The sequence below is a fragment of the Pygocentrus nattereri genome, chromosome 3, assembly GCF_015220715.1.
Source record: "Pygocentrus nattereri isolate fPygNat1 chromosome 3, fPygNat1.pri, whole genome shotgun sequence".
Taxonomy (NCBI): Eukaryota; Metazoa; Chordata; class Actinopteri; order Characiformes; family Serrasalmidae; genus Pygocentrus; species Pygocentrus nattereri.
Window position 1 is genome coordinate 13,699,948 of NC_051213.1, and position 23,389 is coordinate 13,723,336.

At 38.9% G+C, this 23,389-nt stretch overlaps 1 protein-coding gene across 4 annotated transcripts in view; it reads left to right on the top strand.

Annotated features, from left to right (window-relative positions):
• The window catches only part of si:dkey-192l18.9 (F-box/LRR-repeat protein 7), a 42,534-nt gene that overhangs the window by 7,550 nt on the left and 11,595 nt on the right, over positions 1–23,389 (top strand). Inside the window, exon 2 of one of the 4 annotated variants that reach the window (XM_017704283.2) lies at positions 3,874–3,963. In XM_017704283.2, coding sequence (XP_017559772.1) covers positions 3,874–3,963 — 90 coding nt within the window. The other 3 variants (XM_017704309.2, XM_017704291.2, XM_017704300.2) reach the window with 3 other exon arrangements.

A 23,389-nucleotide genomic window follows, 5' to 3' on the forward strand; every position in this document is an offset into this window, starting at 1 on the left:
TGTCTGGGAAGTAGCCCAGCCTTCTGTATCTTAAAGGCTTTAAAAGGAAAGCAATGAAATATGACAACTGTGAAAACAGATCCAGTTTAACCCCAACTACAAGCGCCCCATATGACATCTCACTAATTATGCAGAAGGCAGAAGTCATTGAAAGAAATTATGAGCATGAAGTCATTAAGTCTGCCAGTGTTATTGGTCTCTGTACTGAAGCAGAATCGAGCCTAGATTTTATGAATTCAAGCTGTCTCTCTCTCTCTCTCTCTCTCTCTCTCTCTCTCTCTTTCTCTCTCTCTGTGTTTAAAATGTTCACATGCTATCAGTGGAAAATAGTTGTCAATGGGTGCTAAGCTCCTGAGTAATGGAACTGTTTTTGCAGGGCAAACCATTCTATGCATCATTTGGAAGATCAAAGTTTGCCAAAGAATCATTTATTAACAGCTTGTTAATGAAGTGAGTCTGATAAAAAGGCCAGACTTTCACTGGCTTAACTGGACTGAGAGAATAATTCAGTCTCCTCTACAGTTGAAACTGTACAATTAGTTTGCAGCACCTGCTGTTTGTGGGCAAATGTTACATTGAACCCCATGGGTGGGGTAAACTATAATAGATGGAGAGGCTAGTTGTAACAGTCGTTAAAAAGATAGACTGGTAGATTGATACAAAACTCTAACACAGCTAACTCTAACTGTTGTGTTAAATAATGGCACCTTGATTTTTGACCACTTAGACCTAATATTGCCACAATAAAACTGAAATATATTGATCTACATAATATCTGTAGCACATTTTTGATTAATCTGTGGATATAAATGTCTAAAACATGGACCCTTATATGGGAGGAATATGACAAATAAAATAAGAAGTGTGAATTCTGTGTCACATACACAGAACTCAGCAAATAAAAACACATACAATGAAAAAAGTTACTCATACGGTAGAAAAACATGTATCTGCCCAATTGATGGACCATGGCTAAAAGCACATTCTACTGAAACCTGTTTAACTATATAAAATGTCCGTGTTACATTTTACCCTACATTAGTTTGTGTCCTGCTCTGCCCAACTCAACAATACTAAAATGCTCTATTGAAGAGAGATTTTTTACATTAATACTGGATGAAGGATTAAAAGCTGGGTCGCTCACTGCTCCACACTGATCAGCTGCTTCTTAAAGTCTTTCCATCATTCATTTTTACTGAAACCACTGTTTGTGTAATAATGAAATGATGACAAAACCAAAAAGCCATATAAACTGCTTTTACTCCCCTCTCCACACACCACTTTAGAAGCGTAAAGATAGAAAAAGAACTTTGTTTTTCAGCGCCATGTTTTCACCATCCAAAAAACAGCCAAAACAGCTGGTAGTCAAGCAGGAAATTATTAAAAGAGCCAACCACTAAACTAAATCATTATGTTTTTAGTTCATTAGATCAGTCTTTAGCTCGTGATGGTAAATTGACACTCAAAGGATGAAGCCGGTAAACAAATAGCTGACTCTTCAGAATCCTACTCCAACTCCTGCATGCTGTTCATTATTATTTAAGGATTTATCTTTACTCACGCTGGTGATGTTAGGCAGAGAAGTGGTAACACTGTACAAGAGAAATTCATCGCCAGACTTTTGTGGTTTTGGTTCTTAATCCCAAGGACTGGAACTGTTGTGTATCCTTAGGCAACAATGTCATAATAATAAAATATAAATTTCACCATCCGGCACGACACTGTCCCGAACTTTAGAGCTACCCAGGAGCTTCGCATAGCAACAAAATAACAGTCTTCATATTGAGTCTTAATACATGCCATTTGACTATGCAACAAATTGCATCCACTTGCCTGGCGAGTCACATTCCGGGGCCTGATGTGGAAATGGAAGCAGATGTGCTGGCTCAGTGATGTCACCACAGCATGTCGTCACAATGGTAATAATGAAGGGGACCTGTCTCATGTTGGCCACATTAACTGCACTGGTTGGTTTAGGAAAGGAGAGAATGTGGAAATGACTGAGTTTAGTTTGTGTGGTGGTTTTTATGTAGTTGTTATGAATGAGGTGCTAAGACGGCCTTGCCTCCATCTATGCTTCACTGGTGATACGGAGGCTTCTTCATCTCCACATAGCAGCGCTAATGCTAGAAATTACTGGACATTACTGTCACTGGAGTCATGTGATGTGTGTGATGCACACTCAGAGCGTGTGAAGAAGGGCTTGTTTACAGTGAGAATGCCTTATGTGGCATAAAAGCACAAGCCAGTCTTACACAAATCCACTTGTGGTTTGAGTTTATGACCTGACAGAGGATAAACTGCTATAAAATAGACCCTTCACACACACATGCATGCATACAGCAGTGCTGCATTAGTGAATACAGAGTCATTGTTGAGGGTCTTAGCCTATTTCTTCTTGAATCAAAGCATCTACAAGGAAACATCTGTGCTCTCAGGTTGTTAAAGGGCGCCTGTCATGGAAAAACATGTTTTTCTCTTTCTCTTTTTTTTTGAGAGATGCGATATAGAATGGAAATATTAAAAACAGCAGTTTAGCTCCACCCCATTTATTCCGAAGTTCTAAGGAGTGTTTTAGCCTGGACCGCTTTCTCAATAAAGCACAATAAAGAGCAGCCATTTAGAGCAGAGCTCATTTACATATAAATCAGTCTTAAAGACACAGTAACACACACAGCCTTTTAAATTCAAAGTTATGAGGAGTGGTTGGGAAAATGGTCATGTAAAAGTGAATTATGACTGTTTCTGATAAATAAAATATCATAACTAGGTCATTTTCCTAGACAATGCATATAGCTAAATACTTTTATTTTCAAAGACAATTCCAAGCAAATGCAAATGTTTAATCACTTAGCTTGAAATTGGACTGGTCAAGTTATAAAGAAGCCTGGTGTCTTGCTATTAAGCCCTTAAACTTTAAGGTTATTATTCTTAAGGTTCATTATGCAGTAACTACTATAAATATTCAGTAACTAACAGGAAACTAATAGGCCCACATACAGACCCTTAGAGTTTAAGGGGTTAATTAACAAGACCTCAATGTCCTCATGTGTCACTTTCAGTGTGTTACATACAATCTCAGTTCTGGTCAGTTTCACTGTCAACATAGTTTGGTAAGAGTACATTCTCTCATAATGCCTTTTTGATTTAGAAAGACTTTTCTTGTCTACAACACTATAATAATTCTTCTTGCCCTTGAATCACTGCAGGCTGTTGCTGGATGATTTAGCTAGCCTTGCAATTCCATATGAAGCTTTGACATTTGCTTTATGGTCTTTGTACATGTTTGTGATGTTTTACTTCTTTAACTGTCTTGAACTGGTCTCTCTAAGTTTGATTCTTAATTAACTGAATTAACGGCCAAAGATACTCGAACGTGTCACAGGCAGCGCTGTCATACTTCATCATAACACAACTGAAAACTCTGCCAGTGATCAACTAAAGCAATTTCTTCCATGTATTGTTCCAGTGCCGGATACTGGCTGCACTTTCATTGGCAGGAAGACGTAAACTAAAAGGGTTTAGCTCAGCTCCACTGCATTCATGATGAGCATTAAATATTGACTTTTTTTCCTCAAAATCCTTAATCATGAAAACCTCAGACCTCAGTTTGGATTAGAAACAAGACATGTCTCTACGCCACCAGTAATAATTCGGAAAATGGCTGACCAGCAAGCCTTGGATGTCTGATTGTACTTTTACTGCATCTGTAATATTGACTTGGAGTGGGAACTACACCCTAACACTCACCCTGATCTGACACCAAACACCAGCACTCCCACCGACACAGTAGTAAAAATGAATATGTTACCATGTAAATGAGCAAGGATGTGTCATAAAAAACCATATTCCACTGTGTCTGTGGTCACACAGGTAAAGGAAGCTCCAGCATTTCCTCCGACGTGAGCTCCGGCACTGATCACACGCCCACCAAAGCTCCCAGGAATGCGGCTACCAGTGAAGGTGAGGCATCTGGTCCTCATTATGGGCTAAACTCCCTCCTCAACTCCCCCTCTCTTGCTCTCCCTTATGAAATGCTGACTATTTTTGGAGGCACTTGTGTGTTCCTAGGATAACCTGAAATCAAAAACAAACTTGCCGTTCCCATAAGAGTTAAGCACCCGTGGGCAGTTCATCTGAATTGGCCTGAAAAAAGTCCTAAAACGCTGTATATCTGCAGCACTTTATCTGTGTGCGCTCTCAGAAAAAAGCTTTTGCATGTGTTCTTGTTAAGTTCCCTAGTGTTGGTGAAGATTCTGGACCCAGCTGAGTGCAACTATTTTGCTCCCTAATTGGTTCCTTAAAGGGAGGTTGCACATAAGATTACATTTAAATTCAATGTAATGATGATCTTAAGATATTTATGAATTGTTTGCAAACATTAAAACAGCTATCAAATGTGTTAGTGTATCTCATCTTGAATATCAACTCTTTCGTGCAAGCTGGTCTAAATCCAATAAATGTGGTCTTGTTTTTATTTTCAAGATCATTGTGAGCTCAGAAAAAAAATCACTCGTAAGCAATTTAGCTTGTATTATAAACAACAGGCAGGTGTGAGCAGCTTTATTACTTATTTGAATGTAATTGTTTAGAATGTATAAAAGGCATTTTGAAGACTAGAACCAGCATGAAGATAAAGCGGCCTTTTAAAGTAGCTTAACTCTTCTTCACAAATAGGCATAAAGTGTCATTTCTGACTGTTATTTCTTCAGTAATGTTGGAATCTATGGAAATGTGTTTGATTTACAAAACCAGAACTGGATTGTCACTTTCATTGGTGACCAAGCAAGCCTACATTTATGCAACCCCAATTCCAATGAAGTTGGGTCGTTGTGTAACACATAAATAAAAAAGAATACGATGATTTGCAAATCCTTTTCAACCTATATTCAATTGAATACACTACAAAGACAAGATATTTAATGTTCAAATGGATAAACTTTATTGTTTTTTGCAAATATTCACTCATTTTGAATTTGATGCCTGCAAAACATTCCAAAGAAGTTGGGACAGGGGCATGTTTACCACTGTGTTACATCACCTTTCCTTTTAACAACACTCAAAAAGTGTTTGAGAACTGAGGACGCTAATTGTTGAAGCTCTGTAGGTGGAATTCTTTCCCATTCTTGCTTGATGTACAACTTCAGTTGCTCAACAGTCCGGGGTCTCCGTTGTCATATTTTGCGCTTCATAATGCGCCAGACATTTTCAATGGGAGACAGGTCTGGACTGCAGGCAGGCCAGTCTAGTACCCACACTCTTTTAATATGAAGCCACGCTGTTGTAACGTGCAGAATGTGGCTTGGCATTGTCTTGCTGAAATAAGCAGGACGTTCCTGAAAAAGACGTTGCTTGGATGGCAGCATATGTTGCTCCAAAACCTGAATGTACCTTTCAGCATTAATGGTGCCTTCACAGATGTTTAAGTTACCCATGCCATGGGCACTACCACACCCCCATACCATCAGAGATGCTGGCTTTTGAACTTTGTGCTGATAACAATCCAGACAGTCCTTTTCTTCTTTGGCCTGGAGGACACAACGTCCATGATTTCCAAAAACAATTTGAAATGTGGACTCGTCAGACCACAGGACACTTTTCCACTTTGCATCAGTCCATCTCAGGTGAGCTCGGGCCCAGAGAAGCCGGCGGTGTTTCTGGGTGTTGTTGATATATGGCTTTTGCTTTGGATGGCAGAGTTTTAACTTGCACTTGTAGATGGAGTGATGAACTGCGTTCACTGACAGTGGTTTTCTGAAGTATTCCTGAGCCCATGTGGTAATATCCGTTACAGAATGATGACAGTTTTTAATGCAGTGCCACCTGAGGGATCGATGGTCACAGGCATTCAGTGTTGGTTTTCTGCCTTGCCGCTTACTTGCAGAGATTTCTCCAGATTCTCTGAATCTTTTGATGATATTATGGACTGTAGATGATGAAATCCCTAAATTCCTTGCAATTGCACATTGAGAAACGTTGTTCTTAAACTGTTGGACTATTTGCTCATGCAGTTGTTCACAAAGCGGTGAACCTCGCCCCATCCTTGCTTGTGAACGACTGAGCCTTTCAAGGATCATGATTTCCAATTTACCTGTTCACCTGTGGAATGTTCCAAACAGGTGTTTTTTGAGCATTCCTCAACTTTCCGAGTTTTTTGTTGCCCCTCTCCCAACTTCTTTGGAACGTGTTGCAGGCATCAAATTCAAAATGAGTGAATATTTGCAAAAAACAATAAAGTTTATCCATTTGAACATTAAATATCTTGTCTTTGTAGTGTATTCAATTGAATGTAGGTTGAAAAGGATTTGCAAATCATCATATTCTTTTTTTATTTATGTTTTACACAATGTCCCAACTTCATTGGAATTGGGGTTGTAAAAAATTTTTTTAAATGCTGTTTTTATTGACAGTTGTACATAATTGTCAAGGAAGCTTAGGTTGTTGTGTACTTTTTACATAAGCATGACCGTCTTGGTGGAGAGATTTGAATTGTTTTGACAGCAGAAGGTTCTCACTTCTTCCCTTTCATCTCTCATTGCTTACTAGCAGCTCAACACAGCCGCAACAGTTCACATAAAGAGCCAACAGTGTCCTGGTTAACCCGATAACCTGAGTTACAGGGTAAAATACTTTATTTAACCCCTTAAAATCTCAGGCTTATTACATAAGGCTTATTATTGAGTAACTACAAGGATATTCTCAGGTTATGGACGTGTGTAACGTGTGTGTGGGGTCTGTCAGTGGGCCCTGGCCATTTAAGGGGTTTAATATTTTATTTCATGAAAAATATCTTAAGTGAGTTTCAATCAACAGACAGAAAGGCACCCAGATGGCCTGCAGAAAGAGGCTACAGGTACAGATTGACAGGTCACCAAAAAGAGTTTTTGATCTAGGGCTAAAACTACTGATTAGTTTCATATTCAACGAACCTATCAACTATCATTTGATTTATCACCTTAATTAACCATTACACCCTCTCCAGGTTCTGTCCCTTCACTGCTGCCACCAATCAAAGTTCCATCAGTGCAACAGTTTCTTCTTTTGTCTTGCAATGAAACAAATTGACCCAACCCTTTCTGTAGTGTACTGCACTTTATCAGCAAGGTCGTGGTTTACATGTGCATTACAAAGCATAATAGAGTGCTTTTTTAAAGTAACAGTGTGTCAATAATAAAAATCTACATCAGCTTTTTAACAATAATCAACATCATAGTCTAATTGTTGGTAGTTTAGTCACAGATGATGCTGTAATGAGACAGACTTAGTCAGACGCTTGTGGTTAAAAGGTAAAAAAAAAAAAGGTTTTACTTGTTTGTCCACAATCCACAATAGAAGTCAAAAATACAGGTGAAGGTCACATCCAGAATAAGCGAACAATATACAAACATGAGTCCAGGCAACCAAAATCCAGAAAGGGAACAGGCAAAAGACAAGAAGACGCAGTAGCTCTATAGAAGAAACGATACCTCACAACTAACTTAGCCTAAAGCCTGGGCTTGTAAACTAACTGGATACAGTCACATGATCAAATATACAGGTGAAAAACGTCACTAGTCAGGTGATGCTCTTCTCTGATTACTCAGGGGTTCTAGAAATCCTGGAGTCCTGAGAGTCATGGCTTAGGGGATGTGTGACAGTGACAAGTCACTTTGAGTCTGTATGTAATGTTTTGAATATGAAATGCATTCAACTTGTATATGTATCACTGCTGTCCAAAAAAAATAAATAAAAAGCATTTCCAAAATTGTAGCTTTTCATAAACAGGAAAAAAACTTTTTTAGTTACTATGAGTCCATTGATTATGAAACTTTCACACAATGTAAAAAACACCCACTGTGTTCAAATGATGTGGAATAATACAATTAAAAATGCAGATATATTTTGCATGTCTTCTTTGCACTTAAGATTTTCAGGATTTTCAGGGAGTTCTAACCACACAGATGACATGCAGCGTGAGCATGCCGGACAGTAGGAGAAGAGTTAGAGCATCACTTGGTCTGGTCTGCTTCTGAACATCCCCCTGGGTGTCTGCATCAGCTGCCTTTTCTGGCAGACTTCTCCTATAACTCTTCAGCTGCAGAGACACTTCCTGTTTTGCATCCAGCCTTGCTTATGGAAAAGCTCTTCAAGGACTAGTGTTTCTTTTTTTTCACCTTTTACCCACCATCAGGGTGTTTATGAAAGCCATCTTGACAGTGGCTGGAGATGGTGTGTTGGGTCTGGCTGTAATGGTGTAGTTAGAAGGGTACTGAAAAACAGCCTTCCAGCCGGGGCATTGTTTTCATTACTCGATGTCGTTCCATTTTCCAAGGCTGAGTGCCAGTAAGGCAGGGTCCAAATCTGTTTTGCTCCCAAAACTTCTTGTGCATTATCTTGTGTGCACATGTGTAAGTATGTGTGAAAGCAAGTGCCAAATGCATAGTATTCACAGTCATTTATTGGCAGCACCCTTGTTGGCATTAATAAGGATGATGTTCTCCATTCAGATGGATTTTGCAGTCATATTTGGGTTTGAGAGGCAGTGTAGAAAAGGAAAATGTTATGTTAGCAGTAAATGCTGAAATAAGATTTCTTAATCACAGTTGACAGCAGGTAAGTAAGTGGTTAGGGCTGCTGACTTGCAAAAGTAGTTGGTGTAAATCCTGGGCACTGTGGAGAACCAGACCACAGTGCTGCAACAGGACCCTGTCCATCATGTTCCTCATTAGCCCTAGTAGGCTTTGATTGGTTTAAGCAATCTACAGTTTTGGTGACTTTCCATTTTAATGGGAAATGCTGCTGATTTCTATGTCATTAAATCATTTATGTTAAAGTCATTCAGAGTAATTTGGTGTAGGATGCACTTCTGTAGAGAAAATGTCAGTGTCAGGATTGTTCACAGTGGTGGTGATAGGAACCAGACATCAGAAGCATTTAATGCCTCTAAAGCCCATGTGTCAAACACAAGGCCTGACACAAACCTATCCAGCCTGCAAAAGTATTTTCTATTAATATTAGCTCATTTCACAATGCGCTGCACTACAGTCCCCAGCATGCTCTGTGTGCTCTGACTCTCCGACCTCGACAAAAATAATGAGGCAGAGGTTATACCTCAGTTCTACACAGTGTCACATCAGTTGTATCACCAAACACACTAACCACAGCTCAGCCAATATAAACACTTAATATTAGCTTAGCAGCTCAGAAATTGAGCCTAAGTATTAATGAACTTGCAGCAAAGATGCCAGGTGCCTGTCTAGTTTATGCAGATAGGTGGGTTTAAAAGATCTCCTGGGGACATTTTAATTTTGAATATTTCAAGGTCTACTACAGTATATTTTACTGTTAAAGGTACTGTTAAAGGTGTGAATAAACAATGGTCATTTTGATTCATAGCAAAATATTAATTCAAAATGAAATAAAACATACTTGATCTCTGGTCCATAGATTTTTTAATATGGCCCTTTTTTGGCACCCCTGCTCTAAAGGCTACCTCACAGAAATGGTTATGAATATTCGGCCTGTTGACTGAGACGTGGTTTTATGATAGCATTAAAATAAGGTTTTGGCCTGTAATATATTTTTAAAATTCATTGATGGCGGAGATGCAGGGCATTATAAGGCAAAAGCAGCCCCCCCAAAAAAACATGTTTTTTCCAGTTTTACCACTTTTTCATCATCTAAATCTCAGAAGACGTGTCTGGGTTCACTGATCACTTTGGATCGTAAACAAAATGGCTATATTTGTATTTGTTCCAATCACCACTTTAACCTCTCAAATGGCAAGGGCTCACAGTTTCATAAAATAAGAATAGTTCAGCCAGTCCCTTAGTTACTGAATAATAAGCCTTAGTATGTAATAAGCCTGGGATTTGAAGGGGTTAAAGAAATCTGAATCGGTGAGTAAAATACACTTAAACCACTCTGTATGACTTTGTTTACATCTCAACCAGTGAATTATGCCTAAATCAGCTGAAGTACTCTTTACTGACTTTTTTTAGTTTTATAAAATTTTCCTTAAATTGAAAATTGCATCTGTAGGCATACACATATGCATGCATGGTGTATTTATGTTTGAAGAGAAAGATCAAATCTACTAGTATGGGAAGAATACCCACAAGACAACATGCCTATTTCCTGGTTCCTCTTTGCTGTCAGTGTGTTCCATAAAGCCCAGCGAGAGGCTATACTTGAGCTTTGTGGTTGCAGGATCTTCTTCCAGACATGTTTTGTGCCATTCTGTCTCAGAGCAAAGAAAAAACTTGGCACATGCTAGAGAAAAATACATCCGTCCATTTTAAACAAAACCTTTTACATTCAAGCATTTGACAGTTTTCAGTGTGTATGGTGTAAATGTACTGTACATGCATTTTACAGTGAATACACAGTTGCCCGAGCAAACAAATTATTGCCAGAATTAGCTGGTAACCAGAGACAGTGGGCTATAGGTGCAAAAGTGTTTGCTTGGGCTTTACCACAAGATGTCAGTATCAAAAGCAGTGGCACCTCAAAACAAATGAGGTGAATGCATACTCACAAAGAAAGAGTATAACACAGTCAGGGCATGATAACAAAACCACTAGGACCTTGAGCAATAAGGCCATACAGCTGAGTAAAGCTGAGACAACAGCAAGACTTTGGAAATAAATTAATAAAAACAAAGGGTTTGCAGTATATGCATACATTTCATGATTAACAGCACAGGAGTGATTAATGACTAGGGAGGGGTGAGGATGAGTGGGGAATGGCTAACCAGAGCGAGTGTGGACCAAACTGTGTTTGGAACTCAGTGGATGCCTTTAAGGTGGAGCCTCCTGACCATTTCTGAATCATAGATGTTATATTAAGATTTTTAGCATAATTCAATCACTGATAAGTCATTCAGAGTGGTTTGATGTGAAATGACCATGAATGGATTTGAAAAAAAATCATAAAACAAAATCACTAGTAGTACTAGCTACATATTCAAAGCCATATCATGCACCTTTTTGTGAGGGAGCTTTTAGAAGCATTAAACCCATCAGATATCTGGTTGCCGTCACCACCGCTGTGTACAGTTCTCACTCAGAATGAAGCATTTCATATAAAACCACTCTGAACTCAATATAATTTAATCATGCAAATGACTGGCATTCCCCTTTAACTTGAGGTCATGACAGGCTTTAATAGTTCTTGACCTAAACCCACTCTTGCAGTTTCATTGACATTAAGTGTGTTATCTACCCGCTGCAGGGTAATTACATAGTGCTATACGTATCCAACCTGGAAACTCACTCGTCACCATCATGCTCTGGTACAAGCTAATCATTCTGTCTATATACCTCATCATACATATGCAACTCATGTTTCCTGAAACATACTTTCCTTATCCAATGACAAGCTATAGTAGCTGTAGGAGTGTAGCAATGGCCTTATATGAGAGTCGATGGTTTCTTTAGATGAGCAGCAGAGCCAAAAGAGACTCTTGCGCTTGAACTCATTTTTAAATGATTCAGAGATTCCTGGATGGAATACTGGAGTTTTGCGGCTGAACTTAGCAGCACAGATTTTGAACACCTGCAGTTTCAGTCTGTTATGCACTCTGTGGCATCTGATTGTTCAGCTGGCGAACGGAACAGACAGTGGACCACCCCAGCTCATCCTAACCTTCATGGATACCTGAGGGCTTGTTTTAAGAACAGCATGAAATGCAATAAGCTTTCTTCACATTTCTGTAGTCTTGACACTGAGTAATGATTGCGGACCTCATGATGAGAAAACGGGGAGGCACATTTACCAAAACAGATGTTCTATTCAATGCAGAGATGTTCTTTTTCAACTTTTTCAAGGTTTTAATAAACCATTTCAGCACTTTTTCACCATCACATCTAGCCTGTTCATTATGAGTGAGAATTTCAAGAGGTGCTTAGCCTGAGTGGCTGATCCTCTTGCAAGCTCTATGCTGCACATTCCTCACTCGGGACTCAGTTCAATATAAACAATATAAGTTCAGACCTAGCCCAGGAATGGCTGTCCCTGGATGGTTTTCTTTGGCATGCTCATGGCTGCGGGGCATGGTCTTGAGTGTTTTACCACAGAGCGTACATGGACGAACTCCTAATCATTATCCCACTGCTTTGGGTCTAGGGTCAGTTTTAGCCCTGTTCAAAGCACCACAAGGTCTTTTTCTCCTCAGCATTTCAGGGATTGTTAAGTGAACCATTTGACAGCTGTTGAAAAGTCAACTTGGTAGGATACACAGAGACGTTTTATGTGTAGTTAATGCTTTTCTGTTTCCCCAATGGCCAGATGGACCCATTTCACAGTTGTAAACTGTGACCAACAGTGTTGAATTCCAAACCAAGCTAATGAAATAATCTTGAAGGTGCACTTACACATCATTTTGTACCAACGTGATGACTTTAAATGACCTGCTCTTTGGTCCATCATTGTGTATTAACCTGGAAAATGGGATCTTCTTTTCAGTTTACTTGCATTAGTGTTTGGTTTCAAACCATATATCATTCCTTCAAGTGATTTACGTATAAACAGTCACAGAAAGGAGCCCACATTTTGGTATGCCAAAGTCCAGCAAAGACACGCAACACTGTTTTACTGAACATAATGAAGCCATCTAGCTGTAATGGATAGTACTGACCGTAAAGTGAAATAATCAAATGCTTCAAACGATGTCTGGTTTTATAGATGTTAAACTGTTTCAAGCATGAATGCATCTTAGCCCAGGGATGTGGTCAGCAAAGCTGGCTTTTGTTACATTCGACCACATCCACAGCTTTGCTTCCCAGCCCAGTTGAATTAAACTGAAATTAATACACACTGTTTGCTGCACTGACAACTTTTGTGCTGAAACAGATCTGAGGCCAGGGTTTTAGAAACAATTTTGCAGAAAAAAAGAGTTAATTGCTGTATTAGTTCAGTTGTGTTGCACGTTTCATTGAATCAATAAAGTACAGTCAACAAAAAGAGGAGAGTCAGCATCTACAAACTTTGAACTTGCATTATATTTCCTTAACATGATGCATTATTGCAATTCACATGAACTGCCTTTTATGAATCACTGTACTAAACACTTGGCTGTTCAATAATATCAAGTTTGTTGTGGATACACACATATATATATATATATATATATATATATATATATATATATATATATATGTGTGTGTGTGTGTGTGTGTGTGTGTGTGTGTGTGTATATGTGTGTGTGTGTGTGTGTGTGTGTGTATGTGTGTAAATTTCAGAAAGTTTTGATGATGAACAGAACGATTGAGAAAGTTGTATAGCATCGAATCATAAAATTGTGATAAAATGAACATCCAGAATGCCTCATGCTTAAAAGTGTATAACCAAATTTCACTGACTCAAAGTAATTTTCTGACAAGACATTACCATAAATATAATTTTCTGTTATTTTCATGAGATAACTTTTTGTTGTCTCCAAAACACGTCACATAAACGATCAATAACGTTTTAGTGTCTAGTTTATTGTACTCAAGTTGTTATTATTGAATAACAATTATTAATATGACAAGTGATTCCAAACTTTTGAATGGCAGTGGATTATTTAGTGGAAGCAGAGCCTCAAGACTCTAATGCAGGGTGAATCTTGCTCTCATATATTTGATGAATATGATGTTGTGAACAGGTTTAGCTATCAGATCTTCATATATTTATATATAACTTTAATATAGTACTAGTCAAATGTTTGGATCTATTTTTTGTTTATCATAAGTCATTTTAAAAGCCTATGCTTAAAAGTTTTAAAGTGTTTTTTAAGATAAATAAAAAATGAAAAGTCTACCTTGAATGTATGTAAAAAAAATACATTTAATAATTTTAGATCATATTTTAAAATGCACTTTTTCATTTATGACTTCTGTGAAAATTTGAGTTGGAAAAGTGGAGCTATGTCATTCAGATGAGTGAGTTTCTCTTTAATAGTTAATAGGTGGCATTACACTGGATTAACGAGGACAGACTAGAGTAATTCTATATCAACTATTTCAGCTTTAACGTCTTCATGATTATTTTAAAATGTTGAAAATAGCCAAACAAGAAAGATAGTAAAACAAGAAAGAAAGAACCCGTGTTTGAGTGTGTGCATGCAAACCTGACTAGTAGTGTATGTATATGTATATCAATGGGTCCATATACAATGTCCTAATGATCAATTTATGTTTTATGGTAAATCTGACTACTTTCAAATCGTGTCGTAAGGCCATACTGAGGGATATTTCCTCTAATTGAGGGTCACATTACCGCTGATGATCTAATGTAATCACCTTAACACTCCATCCACATTATACTGAGAGTGGTTTGAACGTTCTCCTCTTTACTGAAGTAGGTTATTCTTTGGGATGACATTTTGCCTCAAATGACAGATATTTCCTTTCGTTGGGCAAGAGCCGAGGCATATTCCCATCTAGAGTCATTAAGCTCGTTCTACCGTGCTGAGCGAGGCCCTTTGCTCATCTTTTTCCCTTCGGTGTACTGTGAGTTCAGCGAAGGTGAACACATTGAAGCAGTCTAAACACACTCAGGATTCCTACATACATCTCCAACATAGCAACGATTCAGCGCTTGCTGCTTGTAAACAGTCCAAAAACCCATGCTTTCCATGTTTTCCTCCATTTATTTTCTCACACAAACATATACAGTGCACAGAGTGTCAGTGTTGATCTTCTCCTCGCCAGGAAATGAAAGACTGAGTGGATATTTGTTATATGGTGCCTCTGAGACCAGCTGTGAAATTAATGGAGTTTTATGTTGGGCCAACTGACAGCACAAATTACTATTGGAGAGCTCTAAATAACAGCAGATTAGAAAACCAAGCCCAACCATTCCAATAAATCAAACCTTCCTGATTATAATTGAGCAAATTGCCACAGTTTCAGATTAAATAAATATTTTATGAAGAAAGATTGGAGAATATTCTAAATATTTTCTTCCTTTCTCAGATTAAACCACATGATCCAAACATTTGACCTGGTGTCTTTACTGAAGTTATGCCAGTGTGTAGATCTGAAGTGGTTTTGGCATAGAATGACCCAAAGTATCTCATTGGCAGCCTCTTTAACCTTCACTGCTCAGAAATGTCAGGAGGTATCTATAACTGTAATATTTAAAAAGAGGCAGTGAAAGACTGAGTTCAGCTGGCAGACCACATGTGATTGGCTCTCTCAGGGACAGTGGACTACTGCCTAATGTTCTGAGCTCAGCGCAAAGAGGTGTTGAGCAGTGACATTGGAGAATAGAATGGCTTTACCTGCTGTTAATGCGTGGAAACAGCTGACAGGTGTTCATGCTGCAATAGTTCCAGACCCAGTTTCACTTTCATAGCACATCTAGGAAGTGAGTTTGTCACTGGGGGATCTAATGTCAGTATGAGCTACTACATACCCTAGTTTTATAGTCTGACACTAGTGACAACTCCACTTGCATAAGGAAGGGGAAGAACAAAGGAAAAAAGTATATAGAAAAAATATTGGCAGACCACCAAAACTACCATCAGATAAACAGTACAGAGAGGAGAAAATCAAGCCCCACTTTTGCTTCAGATCTGAAAAAAATCCACAGGTGTTTCTGTCCATCCTTCCACTGTAAGAAGGCAACTCAACACTATGAGTCCGAAAGGATGTGTTGCTGTCAAGAAGACATTACTGAGAAAAGAAAATAGAAAATTTGCAAATTGATGTAGATGTCAGATGTCATAATAATTGATTGACCACCCCAGAGTCCAGACCTCAACATCATTGAATGGCTTTGGGAAGATTTGGATTGTGAGAAGCAGAAAATACACACAACTACTATGACTGAACTTTGGAGGTGTGGAAAAATAGAAGAACTGAGGCACAGAGCAGGCCATAGAAAGCAAATGTCAACATGAAAACAACATCAAACCCTAGACATTTTAGGCACTTTAGAAATCCTGGCTGGTCATATGTTTTAGGTCTTAGAAAGAGAATGTGTTTTGGAAAAACAAGACATATGGTCACAAAATGTCAATAGCCAATTTGACTGGAAATGAAGGGCGTCTCCAGCTTTTGGACAGTACTGAAATTTGCACATGTGTAAAATATTAGATAAACACAATCATTGCCGAAAGTAAACTGAAAGACAAAAATGTGTTAATGTAGTATATCAGCACAATAATATCTGATGTAATATACAATTTCCAAAATGGTATATTAATAAGAGAAGGAAAAAATAGAATGAAAATGATGTACAAATTTGATACATTACTCTTTTTTGTATTGTCCAAATTTAGTTAATCTAGAAGGCTTCATTATTCTGATAGATATTTTATGTGGAAATGTGGGTAGTTTTTCTTTGGTTACAATATCATGAAGAACAGCCATTTTAAACAGCTTAAAAGGAAACCATTCCTCTCATCCTCTAATAACCTCAACTCCTTTTCCCTTCCCAAGGCCCCCTTATCTTTCACTCAGCTATCTCTCTCCTCCCCCATTCCCTCTCTCTGGAAGGAAGCTGGAGTGTTGAGATGTGAAAAAGCAGTAGATTAACTGCAAAAGGAGTGAGAGGGGTTTCCCTCACATAAATGAATAGAACAAGGCACAAAGATCAATTTCAGTAAGTCTGCAGTAAGTACTGTGAGCAGGAGGGCTTCTCTTTATGAGCCGGTGTGGATGCAGAGAGGATCTAGTTACAAGCTTCTTTTATGGGAATACTAAATAGTTGGTGTTGCACTGTGCTTTCTGTAAGTACATGGAATAAATTGAATATAATAAATGCATTATAGTGGCTTTTAATGTAATCTGATGCTTCTTATGCAACTATATGTTGACACATTTGCAAAGATGTAATCCTGTGTGTGCACTGAGCACTCTAAAGTGTTTCTGTCAAAGAAATGTATCCCTTATCTGTAGCTGGTCTGTACTTGTTCATAATTCAAACCATACAACCATTTTCAGTGAAGCAGTGGTGGACAAAGATTCAGCTCATTTTTTGTTACATTTTTTAAAAGGCAGTGAAACCACTCAAAATGCAGGCTTTGCTGAGAAATACTTTATGGCAGTATGTGTGCGTGCATGCTACAGTCAAAATATTGCATAGTGACATATTGCTCAGTTGAACACCACACTTCTCCAAACACCTCCATAATCTGTTAGAAGTAACACCTACCAGTTTTATTACACGGGGCACCAGTGGACCTTCCTTCCAGGTTTGGGGTTCAGCCATCTCATTCAACATCGCAATATCTTAAGCTCATTGGACAAGGATCAGGAACAACTTCATTTGGAGGAGAAATATCAGAAACCAGCAGGAAAGTGAGGGTTTGGCTCCCCTGCACCTGGACCAAGTGGGCTCAGGCTGTCTTTATGACATCAGTATGGCCTCAGTATGTTTCTTTCGCTCAGGTTTGACACTGTGGTGTTGGGTTGAGTTGTGTTTGGGTGTTCCTCAGAGAGGACACCCTGTTGTTACGACCTCCACAAGCCTATTAAAAGTAGAACCATCAAAGGAATCACTGGAACTGTCAGCTCGTATGAAAGCTTTCGCCCTCTGACTGAACCAAATCAGGAGCAGTTTGCCATTGAAGCTGACTCTCTTTCAGTTGATCCTCTGATGCGAGCACTCTGAGATTTGCCAACTCCAAGGTTCCTGGACAAAACCTGGTGTTTTAGATTTACTGTGCAGAGACAGCAGATCACAGAATGTTCTAACATAACTTTTTGGTTGGAACAAAGCTTAAAAATCATATCTGCCTGACATGAAACTACATATCCAAACCTCATCCTTCTTAGATCTCCGGCTTAAGAAATACGAGGCTCCCCCTCACTTTTACACTCAACCTCCCAGATGTGTTCTGTACTAGCAGAGACCACATTACAGGTTTTACCCCAGTTTGCCTCCCATCATAACCAAATGCAGAGAGTCTTTCGATCAGTGTGTGCGAGATGTGTGTGATATGTGCATGTTTAAGTGAGCCTGCTGCACATATGTGCAAAATCGAAGCAGACGTCATGAAGTTTCTGTCATTGGAAATCGAAGGCAATTGCTCTTTATCACTCTAAAGCTTAACTTGATCTCCTCTTTCATTTCTAGGCCTAAATGTGCCAAGTTGGACATAAGAGAAAGGCATTTGAGGAGGTATGTCAGTCAGCATCAAAGACTCTAAAGATACATTGTCTTAGCTAACATATCTAAGAGCTCTGAGTAACTACTGAAATCTTGGCTTGGGGAACAACACTGCAGTCACTTTCCACTAGGAATGCTCGATGTAGAGGCCCTTTTCCCATCTATGGGTTCTCACTTCCGTCTTTCTGTTAGCAGGTCATTTTGTTTCCAGTTGAACCAAAGCAAATATTAAAACAAAACAATCTGGTTAGCTAAGTTAGCTCTCCAGTTTAACTAAGTTAGCTGGCTACGCTAAAGAAACTTTCCTTGAAAGTTAATTACAGTGTGAAAAGGGTCCAGTGTGTACACGGCCCTTTTCACCAATAGGAGAATTGAATTATTATTGGTCCAATATTAGAATTACTGTCTGTGGTAACTAGGTAGATGTAGTCAAGTGAGCTCTCCCATGGGTTAGGAATTCAGGAGGTGAACTGAAGGTCTAACATGCCAGATTCAACATTAACATAAGTGAAAAATGAGAAAATAAAAAATGAGATAAAAAAGTTCACTCTAGGCCTTCTGGAAGTCTTACATTCATCACTGACTGAATAATCTAACCGTAACCATCATCTAATCAAGTCCGTTGTTCGAAATGGAGAGCTGCAGCTTTATGTTAACTCTATACATTTTACTAGAAGAGCCACTGAAAATAAAAGATGGAATGTCTTCTACGTGCTTCAAACATTCATGATTTAAAATGGTTAAAAATGTTAATGTGCAATGCTGTTAGCTCACTGCTGACGTACTACTCAAACCTTATATAAAAGCTATTTTATTATAGAGCTAAATTATTATAGAGGCGTTTTCTCATCATTTTTAACTACATTTTGACATTTATGAACCGAACTGAAGGCTAATAGTTACAGTTCCACAGTGCCAATATATATACTTCTATCATATTTGTCTATTATTATAGTCACTCTAGATAAAAGAGTCTGATACGGAAATGTTCACAGTAACTTGTGATATCTGATTTAGCTGTCTCATGTAAAATTAATATCTTCAGAGTTTTAGTCTTATGTAGTGAATTAAAAGTAAAACTATTAGGTATTGGAATCAGTATCAGCCACAACAAGGTTAATTATTCCATGTCACTGCATTTCTACTTTCTATCTGTGGCCAGAACTCCACTTTTATTCCAGGATGTCTAAGATTCAGCAGAGTTGCTAGATATTTGTCAAGCTGCGTAGAGGAGCGAGCAAAGGATCATGTGTCCTTGAAGCAGACCTAGAGGACTCTGTTGTTTTTCTTGGTGAAATCTCCAGAAAGGGGCCTGAGACCAACCCTGACTGCACATGCTTAGTGTGGACGTGGAGCTCCCACACCTTCCTGCTCCAGTGAATGCACATTCAAACTCTATTGTGCTACAAAGGGGCCCTTGTGATGTAGTGAACTTCCTGTTGTTAGAACTGGGTTGTGGGCAAACCACTGCCTGTGCCATGTAGATGTCTGAGCTTCCACTTATTCAAACAAGCGCTGCTGGCTTGTTTTGGAGGATGGCCCACATCTTACCCTTTAAACTGTATGAAAGATGTGGAGAAGCTTGTGTTTGCCTATGCTATTTTAGTCCTTTTGTAAAAGTACCGTCGTCCAACAAGAATTCACTCTCAACTTTCCCTTGTTCCTTTCTTTTGGCCTTGTTTTATTTAAGGCTCGATTGTTTGGGTGAGTTTTATCATATATTAGGCTGTTTTTCTGACCTCGTTACCAGGCCACATTTTTTTGTTCCTTTTCTTTAGAAATGTTTTATTCATCACTAGATCATGCCATTTTTCTCCTTGACATTTTATTTCCTTCTCCACCTTATTGTGGAGAAATGACATACAGTGTTCGTTCTGCCAGTGAGGGTTTAGCAGCGAGTGGCAGAAACTTTCTCACATCCCTTCAAGCTTGCAGACACCATTTGGCAGGACCAAGCACGTGGAAAAAACCTTGATGGAAAGGAACTCGTCACAAGAGCTTTGGCACACAGCTAGCCAAATGCTGCTGCATTAGATCATTGGCATGAGTGCAGATTGTTGCACTTCGATCTTGTGAAGGTTCTTGGTAGGAGTGGTTCATCTAATCATCACAGTGAATGTCCCTTCTGAGCAATTCTACTGGTTTTATAACATTCACTGGCTCTGTGACAATACAATAGGGTCTTTTACTTCTGAACTTGTCTTTTTCAGAGTCTTTTCTGTATCTTCAAGTTCAGTGATAATTAAGCTTGACATTTATTCTGTAGCCAGTCTATTGCGTTATTCCAACTCCCTTCCTTATTTATTGGTTTGTGCAGTTACGAACTGAGCCAAAGCAAGAACTTTACTGAAAGAGGAGCATTTTTAGTTAAATCAACTTCCAAGAGAAATATACATATATTTAGAAAATCAACAGAATCTCAAATGCACATTTCTCTGAATATTTCTGAAATACACATTAGCCTCTCATTGCCCTTGAAAGTGTTAGTCTCACACAAATGGCAGTGCAAAAAGACTTTCCCACCATTGTCCACATGATGTCCTATTCAGTGACACATTAATGGAGTGTGATCCATTATCTTCAGCTTCATAAGCTACATCTCAAATCACTGAAATATGGTTGCCTTTAGCTAATGATCACTCCACAGGGACCTCCGTTCATAAGCCCGAATGCTGATCACTGCTGGTTTGTCCATCACTGGCAAATAGTGGCAGCCAAAATGCCTTGCTGTGGTTACCCACTTGAAATGCGTAAGGTTTTCTTTCACATGTATTTTTCCCCTCTTTATTGTGCTCTGTCCAAGTCAAAGACCAGATGTTTAACCTGTTTCTCTCTGATATCTCAAACCAGTGGATTCCTCCACCATATGCAGCCATTGGCAGTTCATGTCAAGGTCAGACTGCTGGAAGAGATATGGGGCTCATTATATGCTCATGAACGACAGAGTGATTAGAAGATGTGGAACAACACACCAGACACAAAAACATCCATATCTAGAATAATTCAACAACTGTACTACTTTGTTCCTGTAAAAATTGGTCATCTGGTAACATCTCATTTTCCATTGTGTCTGGATTCTGATAACCCTTTCACAGTATGTATTCATTTTCCCCCCAGAATGATGTTTTGTCTATAATGCTTTGGCTCACCCTTTGTGTTTTGTCTGTCGTGTGAGTATTTGTTTTAGTATGCAGTTTAGTTTATGATTTGTATTCCTATTGGGACTAAATAGATAATCAGCCATGGTTTTGAATTACAAATCTTATTCTCAGCAAGCTGCAAAGCCCAGTAGATGCTGTTAAACTTTAGCATGTTTTCGCTTCTGGTTGGGAAAAGATTCAGCACTTCAGTGTTTGGTTTCAGGCACATTTATGGAACATCTGAAAGGGCTGAGCTCATAATTTTCTCTTAATTGGCATGCTCTGATGCAGTTGGCATGTTCGGATGCCAAAAGCCCTCTTTCTGGACACCACTGATGGGATTTCACCTGTTCTTTCTGATAAAAGTTAAGGATGACCTTTTCACCTCTCTTTGGCTGCCCCAGCTACTGAGGACTACACTGTGCTCCTCACAAAAGAAAACCAGGTGCTTGCTCTCAGTGCTGAGTTAAATAAAACAAACCAAATGCCGGCCTTCATTTAGCTATTCCTGCTTGCTGTGAGACTAGACTGGGGGGCAGTCAAGGGGAAATGTAAGCTAATTATCTCCACTCTGATTTGATGTCTATGTAACATTCCCCTGATCTGGGACAGATGTAGACTAATTAGAGCTGTTGGAAGCTGCTTCTTGGCCACTGAAAGTTGGATGGGTGGATGTCAAGTTCACATTCTGCTGATTAGGAGCTGGTAAGACTGTTGTTGGTGCCTGTTGCTGAGTATTTCAGTACAGTTCAGATTTTACTTACAGTACTGAGAGTAGCATCTGTTACAGAACAGTTATGCGGTTTTCTTTGGATAGACTGCAGTGTAAGGCTACACTGGGCACTTGGTTTGGGTGTTTAGAATCTCTGGGCCTATATAAAATAAGGCATGGGCCCAAGAGTCGTTCTGGCTTAAATGTCTTTTCCATCCTCTTTTGAGTTGAAATTCAGATCACAGACACTGTAGAGAATCAGACATTCAATAACTCATCATATAGGCTTCCATGCTTTTACAATGCCATTATGTTTGAATGCCCTCAGGCAGGACCTAATCCAGATTGGATGTTGTGTGCTGTATCTAGAGAAAACTGGATACCCAGTGTCTGTATTGTTTTGATACCCAGTATCTGGCTGATGTATGTTTTAGTTTTTTGTTTGTTTTGGTAAAGATTTTTCAAATCTTTTTGTTTAGGCAGTTTCAAATTCAGCACCATTGACGACTTGCTCTTGCAACACAGGGGAATTAGACCTCTACATTTAACCCATCCATGCAGTGAAACACCCACACTAGGGGCAGTGAGCATACCTGCCCTGAGCAGTAGGCAGACCTATCCACAGTACCCGGGGGGCAGTTGGGGGTTAGGTGCCTTGCTCTTCACTTCAGTCATGTATTGTTGGCTCAGAGGATGACCGATGACCTTCCAGTCACAAGGCTGGTACCCTATCCTCCAGCCCACGACTGCTATACTACTATAATATAGTATGGTATTTATAGTTGCCCATCTTAAAGGGGAATATCACCAATTTTTCAGAGGTTCTGTATAATTAAATGGTCAAATTGTTAAAAGTGGTTCAGATTAGATAAATTTACACAGTCAGACTTATTTACAGCAGTGGCAATAGGAGCCAGATATTTGAAGAATTTAATGCCTCCAACAGCTCCCTTACAGACAGCTATTACACAAAACGGTCAAAAATATGATTTGGTTTTTGCCTAAAGGCTTTTTTCCAGTCCATTCAAGGCAGAGAGGTACACGCAGAGCCTTTTAAGGCAAAATAGTTATCAGAGAAAACTTTTTCTTTCAGGTTTACCACTGTTTTACCATTATTAGCATAACGTATAAAACTTGTGCAAGTTCACTGGCCATTTTGGGTACTTTACAAATGCACCGTTTCACATCAAAACACTGAATAAATTTGTTTACATCTTACTGATTAAATAATGTATTGATTTGAAATATTGGTGGTATTATTACCCCTTAAGTGAAGTGCTACTATTAAAAATAGTAGCTTAGTAGTTTTTAAAGAGAAAAAATAGCATTGGTATGTGTCGATACTCAAGGTTTTGCTATCAAAAAATAAAAAGTCTTACTGAACCATCTCTGGTTGTATCTTGTTCAACTACTGATGTTACAAGAAGAATAAGCTGGTGGTCAGTGTATTGATTTAACA